The sequence below is a fragment of the Vicugna pacos genome, chromosome 10, assembly GCF_048564905.1.
Source record: "Vicugna pacos chromosome 10, VicPac4, whole genome shotgun sequence".
NCBI classification, from domain to species: Eukaryota; Metazoa; Chordata; class Mammalia; order Artiodactyla; family Camelidae; genus Vicugna; species Vicugna pacos.
The window spans coordinates 33,408,989-33,422,710 of NC_132996.1; the positions used below are offsets into that span (position 1 = coordinate 33,408,989).

General features: G+C 36.9%; 1 protein-coding gene and 1 pseudogene across 2 annotated transcripts in view; one reads left to right on the plus strand and one right to left on the minus strand.

The window, feature by feature from the left end:
- Positions 1-13,722, minus strand: part of SBF2 (SET binding factor 2) — a 393,567-nt gene that overhangs the window by 325,739 nt on the left and 54,106 nt on the right. For both annotated transcript variants that reach the window (XM_031681212.2, XM_031681211.2), the window contains exon 2: positions 1,791-1,876. In XM_031681212.2, the coding sequence (XP_031537072.2) occupies positions 1,791-1,876 (86 nt within the window). The remainder of the gene's footprint in view (positions 1-1,790; positions 1,877-13,722) is intronic.
- LOC102544125 (calpain small subunit 1 pseudogene) lies at positions 10,578-11,062 on the plus strand (annotated as a pseudogene).

The following is a 13,722-nucleotide window of genomic DNA, read 5'->3' on the forward strand; positions in this document are numbered from 1 at the left end:
GAGGTTCCTGTGACCTCCACCCCTTTGGATTCAAGTGGCTCACAGAATTCAGGAAAACATTTACTTACATTTACCAGTTTATCAGATATGACAAGGAATACAGATGAACAGCCTGATGAAGAGATACACAGAATAAGGTCTGGGAGGGTCCCAAGTACAGGAACTTTGGTCTCTGTGCAGTTGAGGTTCATCATGCTTTCAGTATGTGGATGTTTCACCAACCTGGAAGCTCTCTAAACTCCATACTTTTGGGATTTTTATGGTAGCTCATCACGTAAGCACAATCTATCATTAACTCCATTTTCAGCCCTTTTCCATTCTCAAGAGAATGGCAGACAGGGCTGAAAATTCCAAGCTTCTAATCACGGCTCAGTCTTTCCAGTGACCAGTCCCCATTCAGGAGCCATCCAGGAGCCCACCCAGAGTCACTGCATTATAACAAAAGACACTCCTATCACCCAGGAGATTACAAAGGTTTCAGGAACCCTGTGTCAGGAACCAGGGCCAAAGCCTAAATATTAAAACAAAAGATGCTCCTAGTACTTTGTCACTTAGGAAACCACAAGGGTTTCAGGAGCCAGGAACTAGGATCCTAGAGCACTAATTATTTCTATTATCTCACAGATCCCAACATTCTTTCCCTGTTTTTAATGCCAAAACTCAAGATTCACCCTCTCTGTGGGTCTACAGAACCCACAGCCTTCTTTACACAACTGGGTTATAACAATCAAAATTAAACATTCAGCAATGTGTCTTTTCTCCTCAGTGAAGCAGAAATGGACAGTCATTTGCTAGGATAAGAAGATCCACAATTTCCAACATCAGTTTTATTCCTAATAAATATTTCTGATCCATGCTAACAAAAGAATGAACAGTTCTTCCTCTGGGGGAAGTGTTGCAAGGTGTCAAACAAACAGCAACAATGATAACAATAATAATATTAACAAGTTACCTCATTTATTGAGCACTTGCTTTATGGAAGACACTATTTTAAGCATTTTATTTGTATGTTCACCATTTTATCTTTACAGTAACCCTGAGATGAGTATTGTCACTATCCTAAGTTTATAGAGAAGACTCTGCTGTTCAAGAAGACAAGTAACTTGTCAAAAGTCATATTGTACAGCTAGGATTTCAACCCAAGCAGTCTTGTTTTCACTGTCCCATTATTCCAAATGTTCTCTCAATAAGAACTGCTTTGAAGAACACTGCTAATATATGTGTGTGTAAACGTACACACAGTATAATACACACATATACATATATACACACACTCCAAACCTGACAGTTACATTTTAAAATACTTTAGTGATCATCTTTCTAGTCTCTCATTTTAACACCACAGACCCACCAACAGTTAGAATGTCCTGTTAATCATAAATTATGCTCAACCATTAAATTCTTTTAAAATGGCTGACAGAATATAAAGCAGTTGAGTTGTGCTATTATAAAGCAACATACAAATCCTGTAGCCAGGGAGAAAAAATTCAGAGTTTGATTTCAAGATCAAATTCAAACCATGATCAGTCATTATTAAACTAACCTTTGGTTCTTTGCATTTTTTCGTTTAGTTTTCACTGTAACAATGACCCAGAAATTTTCAGAAAAATAAAAAAATAAATATTTGTTAGTGACAAACTCACTGAAGCCACTAGTTGGGGGAATTCTTTCTAATAATGTGTTTCAGTTAAATCACCAAGTTATTTAAAAGTAACTGCAACAAAAATATAACCATAAATTTAACATGAAAAGTATCATTATTAAAGTAAGATAGTACAATATCAACTTACCAATTCAATTCCCTGTGGAAAAGGTGTATCATCCCAGTCCTTCTGTGGAAATCTCTGGATTATCTTCCCCAGACCTGCTCCTGACCCTATTAATAAAATCAGTGTGAATTAGGTTATAGCGTACTTAAAAATATGAATACTCTTTATATTCTTATTTCTAAGAGAATACTTGTTAATTAAATTGATATAGTGATTAAATATTTTCAGGTTTTAAATGGCATAAAACTATCTTCTAAACAGAATACTTACATGATAGGCAATCCCCATCCTGCAGACTCTTAATCAACTGACATATAGGAAAAGCCAGGAAAAAGAGAGGCATTGAAATATGGAGCCTCTCCACTATGGGAGTAACTGCCCTTTTTTCCCAATAAGGAAAGCAATCTTAGTATCTCAAGCTGAAACTTAAGAACTTTCCTATGAAGACAAAGTAATTTTAAGTGACAAACTAAATGGTACCGTTAGCACTAAATTTCAGTTATAGGTGATAAACACTGTTCTGAGTTAAATAAAGATTTTTAGAGTTCTGTGGAAACTTGACCATTATCTAGGCAGGGTTTCTCAACATCAGTCCTACTGATATTTTGGGCCAGATAATTCCTTGTTGGGGGAGGGGAGGAGCTATCCTGTGCCTTACAGGATGTTTAACACTGTCCTTAGCTTCAAGTTAATAGCACTAGAAGTTAATAGCTCACCACCACCAAGTTGCTACAACCAAAAATGTCTCCAGTACATTGCCAAATGTGCTCTGGGAGACAAAATGCCCCTGGTTGAAAACCACTGGTCTATATAATAATTATTATACAATTACTTTGTGACACTAAAAACCAGATCAACTTATAATTAAACTTTGGGGATGTAATCTGTGAGTAATTGGGGGCAGGAAGTACGTGTTACATCTAAACTGCTTTTTGCTGTACTTTGTAAAGAGCTTCATGTGCTTGCGTATTCTACAGGTTGTTCCAACTCACTTTGGAGTAAAAATGACAACATTCTGATTTATTTGTACATCTAACTTAAGGAAACCTTAACCCTGATTCAATTTTTTTTGAATCATCCACTATCATCTCTTATCCTCATTCCTGTGAATTCAACTCCCCCACCTTGCTCTCATGTGGACTTGAATCACTTTACAATCAAATTCTTCCCTTTAAAAGATAAAGGAAACCTAAATTCATTTTACTGACCAACTCAGAACTATGTTCTAAAACTGAGGTCACATTTGAAAAAGTTGAAATAAAAGCATATTCATTAAAATTAACAACTGCTGCAGTACAGTAACTCTTCACATACCCATCAATACAGAGGAATGAAGGATTTCATTAAGAATAAACTAAAGTAAAAGTCATTTATCATAGACACTCATTTTTTAAAACCCACCTCAAGCATCACTTCTTACCTACATAGTAAAGCTAATTCAACAAATCAGTAGGTACTACAGATACACAGTGAAAAAGACATGACCCCTATCCTCAAGGAACTGATAAGCTACTAGGAGAAAAAGAAAAATGAACTGATAATTTCAGTATACCATGGTAAGTACAATGACTGAAGAGAATCTAACCTAATATACAAGAGAAACCATGGGAAACTTAACAGAAGAAATAACAAGCTTTTAGTTCCTTCAGTACTGTCTCTGTATGACCAAGCACCCAGCATACTGAAAGCCTGGCATTTAGTTCATACTGAACTAAATGTTTAATACAGTCGTTAATACTGACAGAAATTGTTTTAAGCTTAAATCTCCCTGTCTTTTTAAACAGAAATAAATGCATGTTATTTATCTCATCCTATTTAACCAGATGTCCCTACATTGAAAGTTATACCTCATGTATTGTAGGCTCACAAAATATTTATCATATTAATTTTTACTAATTATAAAAATAATAAATGTTAACTGCAGAAAAAATTTTGAATACACAAAAATACAAAGACAAAAGCACCCATAACCCCAAACATGAAGAAAATTACTGTTAACATTTGGATTTTATCCTAGGCGTTTTTCATACACATGTATTTTTTCTTCAGAATTGAGATAATACTAAGCCTAGCTTTACATATTGGTATATTACTTAATATTTTATAATGGGCCTTTGATTGTAACATACATTTCTTATTTTCTCTACTACAACTAATGCTATGAAAAGCATCTTTCTATAATAATCTTATCCTCATCTCACTTTTGCTCGGAGAAATTCTTAGATATACAGCTACTGGATCAAAGAATATGAAAGTTTTAAAAACTCACACAAAGCCAAAGGGCCCACCAGAAAGATATTAGTATTTTTTTTTTACATTCTGTATATAATAATGAGACTGGCATTTTCACTACACCTTCAACAACAAGTATTATTTTTAAAATTTATTTTAGTTACTGCCAATTTGAGAGGTGAAAAGTTCCTCTTTAGCAGAAGCATTAACTTTCAAAAGTTCTCCAGGGCAATATGTTATTTATTGATTTCATAATGATATGATATGCAGTCTTTCAAGAACATGAAAGCTTAGTTTGAAATGCTGATATAACATTTATAAATGCACACAGAAATATGATTCATGAGTGATAAGACTTTGTTCTATAATAATGGAAAATTAGGTGAGAAAACTAAAAAATGAAAGTGGTAAAATGGTATCTCACCACAAGTAAAATGTGGAAAGAGCTACAATAACTTGGTTTTGAATATGTAAATTGCTGCAGCTATCAACTTTCGAGGAACTTATGAAAGTACCCTACAAAGGTAAAGACATTGTCTGATTCTTGTTTCTCAGTTTTTAAAAGTTTAGTTCAGGGATAGACTGGGAGTTCAAAATTTGTAGATACTGACAGGCATATGTAGAATAGATAAACAAAATTATACGGTATAGCACAGGGAAATATATACAAGATCTTGCAGTAGCTCACAGCAAAAAAAAAAAATGTGACAATGAATATATGTATGTTCATGTATAACTGAAAAATTGTGCTCTACACTGGAATTTGACACATTGTAAAATGACTATAACTCAATAAAAAAATGTTTAAAAAATAAAAATGCTTTTGGAAAGGAAAAAAATTTAGTCTGAATGTTTAAACTTATTTCCCAAGTTTATATATTTTATCTGTAATCATTCTTATATAGGAAATACTGGTTGTACTTAAGAATGCTGACAAGATGACACTGTACATTGAGGAGCAAGCCATACTGAGGGAAGACTGTTCTAGAGTCATCATATGTCCACCTGTGGATTAATCCTTATGTCCAGAGTTGAATGAGGTCATGTCAGTCAGAATGCTTGTGGAAACAGCTCCTATCTGCACTGTGAATTAAGAGCCCCTACTCTTCCACTCCATCATAAAATCAAGAAATATGATGACCAAATGGAGTTCATACATTAAAAGGGGTACTCTTGGCAAGATACCAGCACATTTGGAAATAGATTTCTTTGAAAAAAGTGCAAACACTAGACAAACTGCCCCAAACAAATTTAGGAAGGGTGAGGAAATACTGGCGTGATCAAGCACACTTTCCCCTTCTTAATGTGTGGCAACCCACTTTCCCTTGGGTTCCGGTAGGGCTGCAGACTACACAGCTCAGCCACAAAGATTAGCTAGTGACCCAGGATGATCCAACAGTCATCACCCCCCAGGCAAAGTGATTGTTCTGGCCTTGCCAAATGAGCCCAGGAGGTCAAACAGTATTCTTGGGGGTTGCTAACTAGTATGCTACAGGTGTAGAGTTTCAGTAGTATGAGGAAAAAGTTCATGTGCAGAACTGAAAAGTGAGTAGGGGTTAATTAGGTACTCTGCTCTATACAAAACAAGATGCTTGATATTTGCTAACTGTACCAATTGACATAAATTATTTGAATGCCTTGTGTGTGCTTAAAGTGTAAATGTGCAAAATATATACATACGACTTGGTTTAACACACACCCTGAACCTTGAGAAATGCTACTCTAATGCATAATTTGCTAAATCTTTTGTATGTTTATCTAAACAATTATGTCAGTGGTTATCTACACTGACATAGGATATCCATCTACCCACATCCCCTTCTATCAAAAATGGCACAACTCACAGTTCAATAAAGGGCAGCAGTCATGTTCAGAAGCACACAGTCCTACCTCCCCTCCCACCAACCAGAAATACTGAAATGATTAATTTAATTATATTTATTGCTACTTGTCTGTCTCACCTTACTAGAATGAAAACAGTGATTTTGGCCTGATTTGTTTACTGCTGTAGGCATTGAGAACAATTACTGGTATATATTAGATACTTAATAAAAGACTTGTTTAATCAATGAATAGGACTATTAGGTGGGCAAAGACACAGAAAAACTAGCAAGCAATTTATGACTAGAGTGACCTGGCTATAAAAAGGTATCCTAGACAAATCAGATTCCTCTGCTAGCAAATTATGAATAGAAGAAATGAGAGACTACAGCAGCTAAAAAGATGTTATCAAGACTTGTGAGCTCAGGCAACCATAGGGGGTCACGTGTAAAGCCAATTACAGAACAGTAGAAACCTCCAGCAGAGACTTGCCAGCAGAAAAAGGTTAACAGTACAGATGTAGAAAGCAGCAGAAATGACGCACAGAAAGGCTGTGCAGCTGTCTTAAGTTCCACCTCCAATAAATTCTGGCAGCACTGTAGCATGTGTCATTAAACTCCTGAAGTATTCTTACGATATTTCTCCCTCTTAAGCCCGAATAAACCCATATTCCTTGTCACTGAAGAGTCCAAACTGGAACAGACTGTAAGAGGAACCCTGACAGATCAAGCTCTTTCAAACTGGTAAAGGGTCTGGAAATTTTTACATAAAAAGATTAAGTCAGAAAACTTTTTTAAGAAGCACACATAAGAACTTTCTCCAAATATGTGAAGAGCTACTATATGGAAGAAGAAAGAGTGCAGCAAACTAGAGCCAAAAGCTGTCATTAAGAGGACATATTTTTGAGTCAATATAAAGGAAGAACCTTCTGAGAATGAGAACCATCAAAAAACAGAATGAATTGCCACAGAAAGCAATGACTGTAACTGGAGTTTTATTACAAGCTATCAGTTTTTGTGATCTGGAAAACTGGGCAGAATGCTAAGAGGATGTATCCAGAAAATCTGCAGTAATTCATTTATTCAACAATAACACGATGCCAGGCCTTGTGTTAGGTGCTAAGGATAAAACCTGCTGTGAGGATATTCAAAACTTGAATTGAGGTTTTTGAAATACAAATAAAAGGACAGATGTAAGCACAGTAGTAACAACAGACAAAGATTAGGGAAGAAGACAATGTTGTTTAGATATCAGGTCATGAGACTAATGAAATCAAGGATAGAAAAACTAAAAAATTCTGAATTTTGAAACAAAGATATTTCTTATTTCCATTTTGACATAAAAGCAGCATCACTTAAGTCCAATGATGATAAATGTTAAGTTCTTGAGAATCCAAATAAAACAATAAGTAATAGTTTATTCAAAAGAAAAATCTTAAAAGCAGGCATTCTTTCATGGTTCAAAAAGCAATTCATTAAGTCTGTTCTCTATACCTGTGAGTCTGTTTCTGTTTTGTTATGAGGTGGAGGGGAGATAAGCGAATTGAGAGGTACAAACTACTATGTATAAAATGGAGAGGCTATAGGATGTACCGTACAGTACAGGGGATAACAGCCATTATTTTTGGTGACTTTAAATGGAGTATAACTTGTAAAAATGTTGAGTCATTGTGTTGGACACCTGAAACTAATATGATTTTGTAAATCAATTATACTTCAATTTTTAAAAAGCAATTCAAAGTTGTCTAAAAGTTTATGATATGAACATGATGGCCTTTTTTCACAGTGACTTTGTTTCTCAGATGATTTATACACTTAGCAAACTTCATACTCAGTCTACATTTAATACTGCAAAGACATTCATGAATAATTAGGGAAATCAAAGTATAGACATTTTGGCTGGCTAACACATTTCAAATAACAGACTAAATTTATTATTATCTACATGTAAAGACAGAATTCTCTAACTCTATTAATCCAGAGATATTTGTCTTTGGTGTATTTCACTTAGAGTAATGCTGGGGAAAATAGGGAGAGGTTGGCAAAAGAGCACAAACTTTCAGTTGCAATATGAATAAGGTCTGAGGATCTAATGCAAAACCTGGTGACTATAATTAATAACACTGTATTGCAAAACTGAAATTTTCTAACAGAATAGAACTTGTTTTCACTTTTAAAAAAAGATAAATACGTGAGGTGATGAATGTATTCATTACTAGATGGGTGGAATCCTTTCACAATGCATACGTATACCAAATCACCATGATGTGTTCTTTAAATAAGTTACAATCTTAATTGTGAATTTTGCCTCAATAAATAGTTGGGAAAAAATGGTGAAAAGCCAAAAAAAATTTTAATGAAGGGTACTAACAGAAACTTTTAAATAGGAATATTGTACAAATGAAATAGTAACCTTTATCACTGACCTTTGAAATAATTTTACAAGTAAAAGAACAGATAATGTAGAACAATACATCATTAAAACTGCCCTCCCATTTTCATCAAATATTGCCCATCCCTTGGTTCCTAACTGATCCTCATCTCTCTTAAGGAGGACAAGAACAGAATGGACATAGATTTGTCCTTAGAGAGGAAGGAAGAGTTCTGATAAAGAAACATGGCAGACATAGTGTATCTGACCTCTGATTAGTATAGTGGAAAGAACCTAGGCTTGGAGGTTAGTCAGAATTAGGTTCAAATCCAGGCTCTGCTATTTCATAGTCTTGTGAACTTGAAAAATTCACTTAATCTCTCTAAATCTCAGTTTCTCAACCTCAAAATACAGTTAATATAATTCCCATCACACAAGGCTGCCACTGAGAATGAGATTACATACCCAACAACACAGTATCTGCCACAAAAGACAGGCTAGAGACAAGAAAAATAAGGTCAATTTAAGGCTTACTCTTTTACTTGAAGAATTATAATTTAAAGGAGTGCCCAATGTTAATACCTTAATATACGTGAGGTATCCAAAGCCCACTAAGGAATCAATGGCAACCTAAAGGATAGCCTTTAGCTGACATTTGTTTTATACTGTCCAAACAACACTTTTATTAATTACACAGTTGAAAACAGAAGACATCCTCTTCAAATACGTAAAAAAATAAAAAATCAGAGAAGATGGAGATGGAGGTGACAGAAACATAGCTCGTCAATCTTCCTGAATTCCCATATAAAAAACAGACTGCTTTAAGATAGCATAATTGAACTGGCATAAAGACTAATATAACACAATAGAAAGCCCAGTAATAAACTCTGATGTATATGGTCAAATGATCTTTAAGAAAAGTGCCAAGTCTACGCAGTGAGGAAAGGACAGTTTCTTCAACAAATGGTGCTGGGAAAACTGGATATCCACATGCAAAAAAATAAAGTTGGACCCTTACTTACACCACATACAAAAATTAATTCAAAATGGATTAAAGACCTAAAACTACAAAATTCCTAGAAGAAAACAAAGGAGAAAAGCTTCATGACATGGAATTTGGCAATTACTTCTTGGATACAACATAAAGAACACAGGCAATAAAAGCAATAATAAGACAAATGGGACTGTATCAAACCTAAAAACTTCTGCACAGCAAAGAAAAAAATCAACACAGTAAAATGCAACCTGCAGAATGGGCGAAAATATTTGCAAATCATGTATCTAATAAGGAGTTAATATCCAGAATATATAAAGAATCCCAACAACTCAACAATAACAACAATAAAAATCCAATTAAAAAACAGGCAAAGGGAGGGGCGAGGCCTGGAGGAGGAGGCTTGTCCAGCAAGAATAGAATGGGGTAACCTGGACACTGACCAGGAACCTTATTTAGGCTGGGTCGGGCCTGGGCTAGGAGGCCGGCCTTGAGGGGGCTGGCCCTAATGAGTTCATGGGGGCAGGGCTTGACATGGACTCAGTCTGAATGTTGAGAGGACACAATCTGATGGGACCCAGCGGCGTTTTGGGAGGTGGGGCTTAATGGGTCTGGCGTGGCTAACATCCCCTAGCCTAACCTGAGATAAACGTTAAGGGGGCAGAGCCAATGATGCCAAGTATCACTTAATGGGGGCAAGGCTTTCCTTATGGGCGTGGCGTGGCCCATAGATGGGTTAATGAGAAGGTGTATCTAGAAGAGGTCTAGGCCTAATGAGATAAGGGAATGGACTTGAAGGAGCAGAGCCTGTCTGGGAATCGGCTGGATTAAAATAGAATAATGTCCAGGTGGAGGTAGGGCATGTGATCCATAAGGGCCTAATTAATCTTGGCCACTGAACATGATCTTTTCTTTTAATGGCAGTATAGTTGGTTTACAGTGTTGTGTTAATTTCTGGTGTACAGCATAGAGTGTGGTCCTTTGAAGGGGTGAGAACTATTGGAGCTGGGGTGGGATGTTGGGACAAAACAACTGTTCAGAAGTCATGGAGATGAAGTAGGTTCCTAGACAGGTGGGACCTGAGAAGGGTGAAGCTGAGGGAAGGTTGGGGCCGAGCTTCTGTGAAGCAAGCCCTTGGAGGGGCTAGGTCTTTTGAGTCTGCCATTGGGTAGATGTGCCCTGGCAAAAGAGGATCCTACCGTAGGGGCACAACCAGGGCAGCAAGGGTAGGGACAGGCGAGGACTGATGAGACGGAGGGAGCAGTGAGGCGGCTGCACAGTACAACCCAGAGTGCCCGCCCCCTCGCACCCATTACTCCAACATCAGGGCCAATGAGAGGGAGAAGGTCCAGCAGTTTCGGAGGCTCTTTGCTCAGCTGGCTGGAGATGCCATGGAGGTCAGTGCCACAGAACTCATGAACATTCTCAACAAAGTCATGACCTGACATCCTGATCTGAAGACAGATGGTTTTGGCATTGACACATGTCGCAGCATGGTGGCCGTGATGGACAGTGACACCACCGGCAAGCTGGGTTTCAAGGAATTCAAGTAGTTGTGGAACAGCATCAGAAAGTGGCAGTCCATATACAAATAGTTTGACGTTGACTCTTCAGGGACCACTGGCAGCAGTGAACTCCCAGGAGCCTTTGAGGCAGCAGGGTTCCATCTGAATGAGCGTCTCTACAATATGATCATCCGATGCTACTTAGAGGAGGGAGGGAACATGGATTTTGACAATTTCATCAGCTGACTGGTCAGAGTGGATGCCATGTTCCGTGCCTTCAAATCTCTTGACAAAGATGGTACTGGACAAATCCAGGTGAACACCCAGGAGTGGCTGCTGCTGACCATGTATTCCTGAAGGCGAGCCCCAGACCTGCCTCCTCATCACCTCACTGTAGGATTCACCTTGGACTCTTCAGTCTCTTCCAGGGCTGATCCTGTCTGCAGTCACATCTTCACAGGCCCTGCTGACCCACAGGCCTTCCTGTTCTCTGAGCCCTCAGTACCTGGCTCTCAGTCAAAAGCCAGAGCCCAACATGCCCCAACATGCCCTGCCCCGAAGGTCACCGCAGCCCCAACACACCCATCTCACACCCACTCCGTAACCCCTCTCTTGCACCTGTGCCAAGCCCAAAACTTGTGTTGCTTCCAAACCCCAAGGGCCCTTCTCTCAATTCTGGAAGTATCACTCCAGTCCCTATGCCCATTCAGTTACCACCCAGGCAGTCGAACTCCAGGCCATTAACAGGCCCACATGCCCCAGTGCCTTTGTCTGTATTCTGCTCCCAGCCTGCCAGGCCCAGGAGGAAATAAATGCACCCCAGTTGCTATCCTCTCCGAAAAAAAAAAAAAAAGGCAAAGGACTTACATAAACATTTCTGCAAAGAAGACATACAAATGGCCAGCAAGTATATGATGAGATGCTCAACATAACTAAGCATTAGGGAAATGCAAGGCAAAACCACAAGGAGATACTACCTCACACAGGTTAGGATGGCCACTATTAAAATTCCAGAAAACAAGTGTTAGTGAGGATGCAAAGAAATTGGAACTCTTGTGTGCTGTTGTCTTGGATGTAAAATAGTTCTGCCATTATAGAAAACAGTATGGAGGTTCCTCAAAAAATAAAAAATAGAATGACCATATAATCCAACAATCCCACTTCTGGGTATATAAGAATTGAAAACAGAATCTCAAAGAGATATTTGCACACCCATGTCCACTGCAGCATTATTCACAACAGCCAAGAGGTAGAAGCAACCAAAACGTCTATTAACAGATGAATGGATAAAGAAAATGTAGTACATACATACATGGAATATTATTTAGCCTTAAAAAATAAAGAAATCTTATCATATGCTACAACATGGATGAACTTTGAGGACATTATGCTAAGTGAAATAAGCCAAATACTTCAAGATCCCTCTTATATGACAAACGTAACATAGCCATACTTTTAGAAACAGAAAGTAGAATGGTGGTTGACAGGGGCTAGGGAAGAGAGGAAAGAGGTTTTGTTCAATGGGTATAGAGTTTCAGTTTTGCAAGATGAAAAAGTTCTAGGGATCTGTTGCAAAACAATGTGCACATATATATGTTACATATTAGTTAATACTGCTATACTGTATACTTTAAAATCTTTAAGATTATCAATTTTATTTTATGCATTTTTTACTATTTTTTTAAAGGTAATACAACCAAATACTCATGGACGATATTTATAAGAAAACTAGGTGAAAAAAAAAAAAAAGAAAACTAGGTGAAAAGATACCCTCAAAATACTCCAATTGGAGAAAAACCTCTAATATCCACAAAACCTGTAAAGTATCAGCATCTGTGCAGGATTAAGAAAGAAACAATGATACTGGTTGGAGAACAGGAGGACCCCAAAATACCCAACATGTATTCACTGGAAAGTAGAATGGCCAACTTGAGAGCAGCAGCTCAAAATGGAAGGGCAAGGACAACATTTCCACAGCAAGGTCTAAAATTGCTGGAGCAGTTTAGGAAAAACTGCAGGGAGTAGAATCAAAATTGAGCAGAAAAGAACATATGCTACCTGACTTAAAGATTTACAATTAAAGCTACAGAAATCAAGACAATGTGCTACTGTTATTAGAATCAATAAATAAAGTAGACAATAAAAGAAAATCCATGTGGCTGTCTCAACAGATGCAGAAAAACATCTGACAACATTCAATACCCATTTATGATAAAAAAAAAAAAACCACTCAGCAAATAACAAAACATCCTCAATATGATTTTATCATGGCAAGCATTTATAAAAAGCCTATGGCTAACATCATACTTACTGGATACAAATGTCAATGCTTTTCCACTAAGACACAGAAAAAGGATGTCCACTACAATGATTTATATTCAACATTGTACTGGAAATGTAAATCAGTGCAATAAAATAAGAAAAAGACATAAAAGGTATACAAATGGGAAAAGCATAAGTAATATTGTCTTTATTTGAAAATAACCCATAGAAAATCCTAAGAAATTTTTTAAAGCTACTAGAACTAATAAATGAGTTTAGCAAGACTTCAAAGGGTCGATACAAAAAACTGATTATACTTCTATATAGTAGTATATTTCTATATACTAACAATAAAAACTAAAAATTTTAAAACTATATGCCATAGCATCAAAAATCATGAAATGCTTAGGGCCATTAATAGGCAGATGAATAATTGTGGTGTATCCATATAGTGGAATATAATTCAACACTAAAAAGTAAAAAACTGCTGATATATGCAACAACACGGATAAATCTCAAAATAATTATGCAGATCAAAAGAAGCAAAACACAAATGAGTACATACTACAGGATTCCATTCCTATCAAGTTGCAAAAAAGACAAATCTTACCTATAGTAATAGATAGCAGATTAGTGGTTACATAGGGCTAGGGATGGATATTAGGGACCCACTTGAATAAAAGAGGCACAAAGGAATTTTTTTAAGTGATGGAAATTTTTTTTATTCTTATTGCAGTGGTGTTTAAATGAGTAAATACTTCTGTTACCA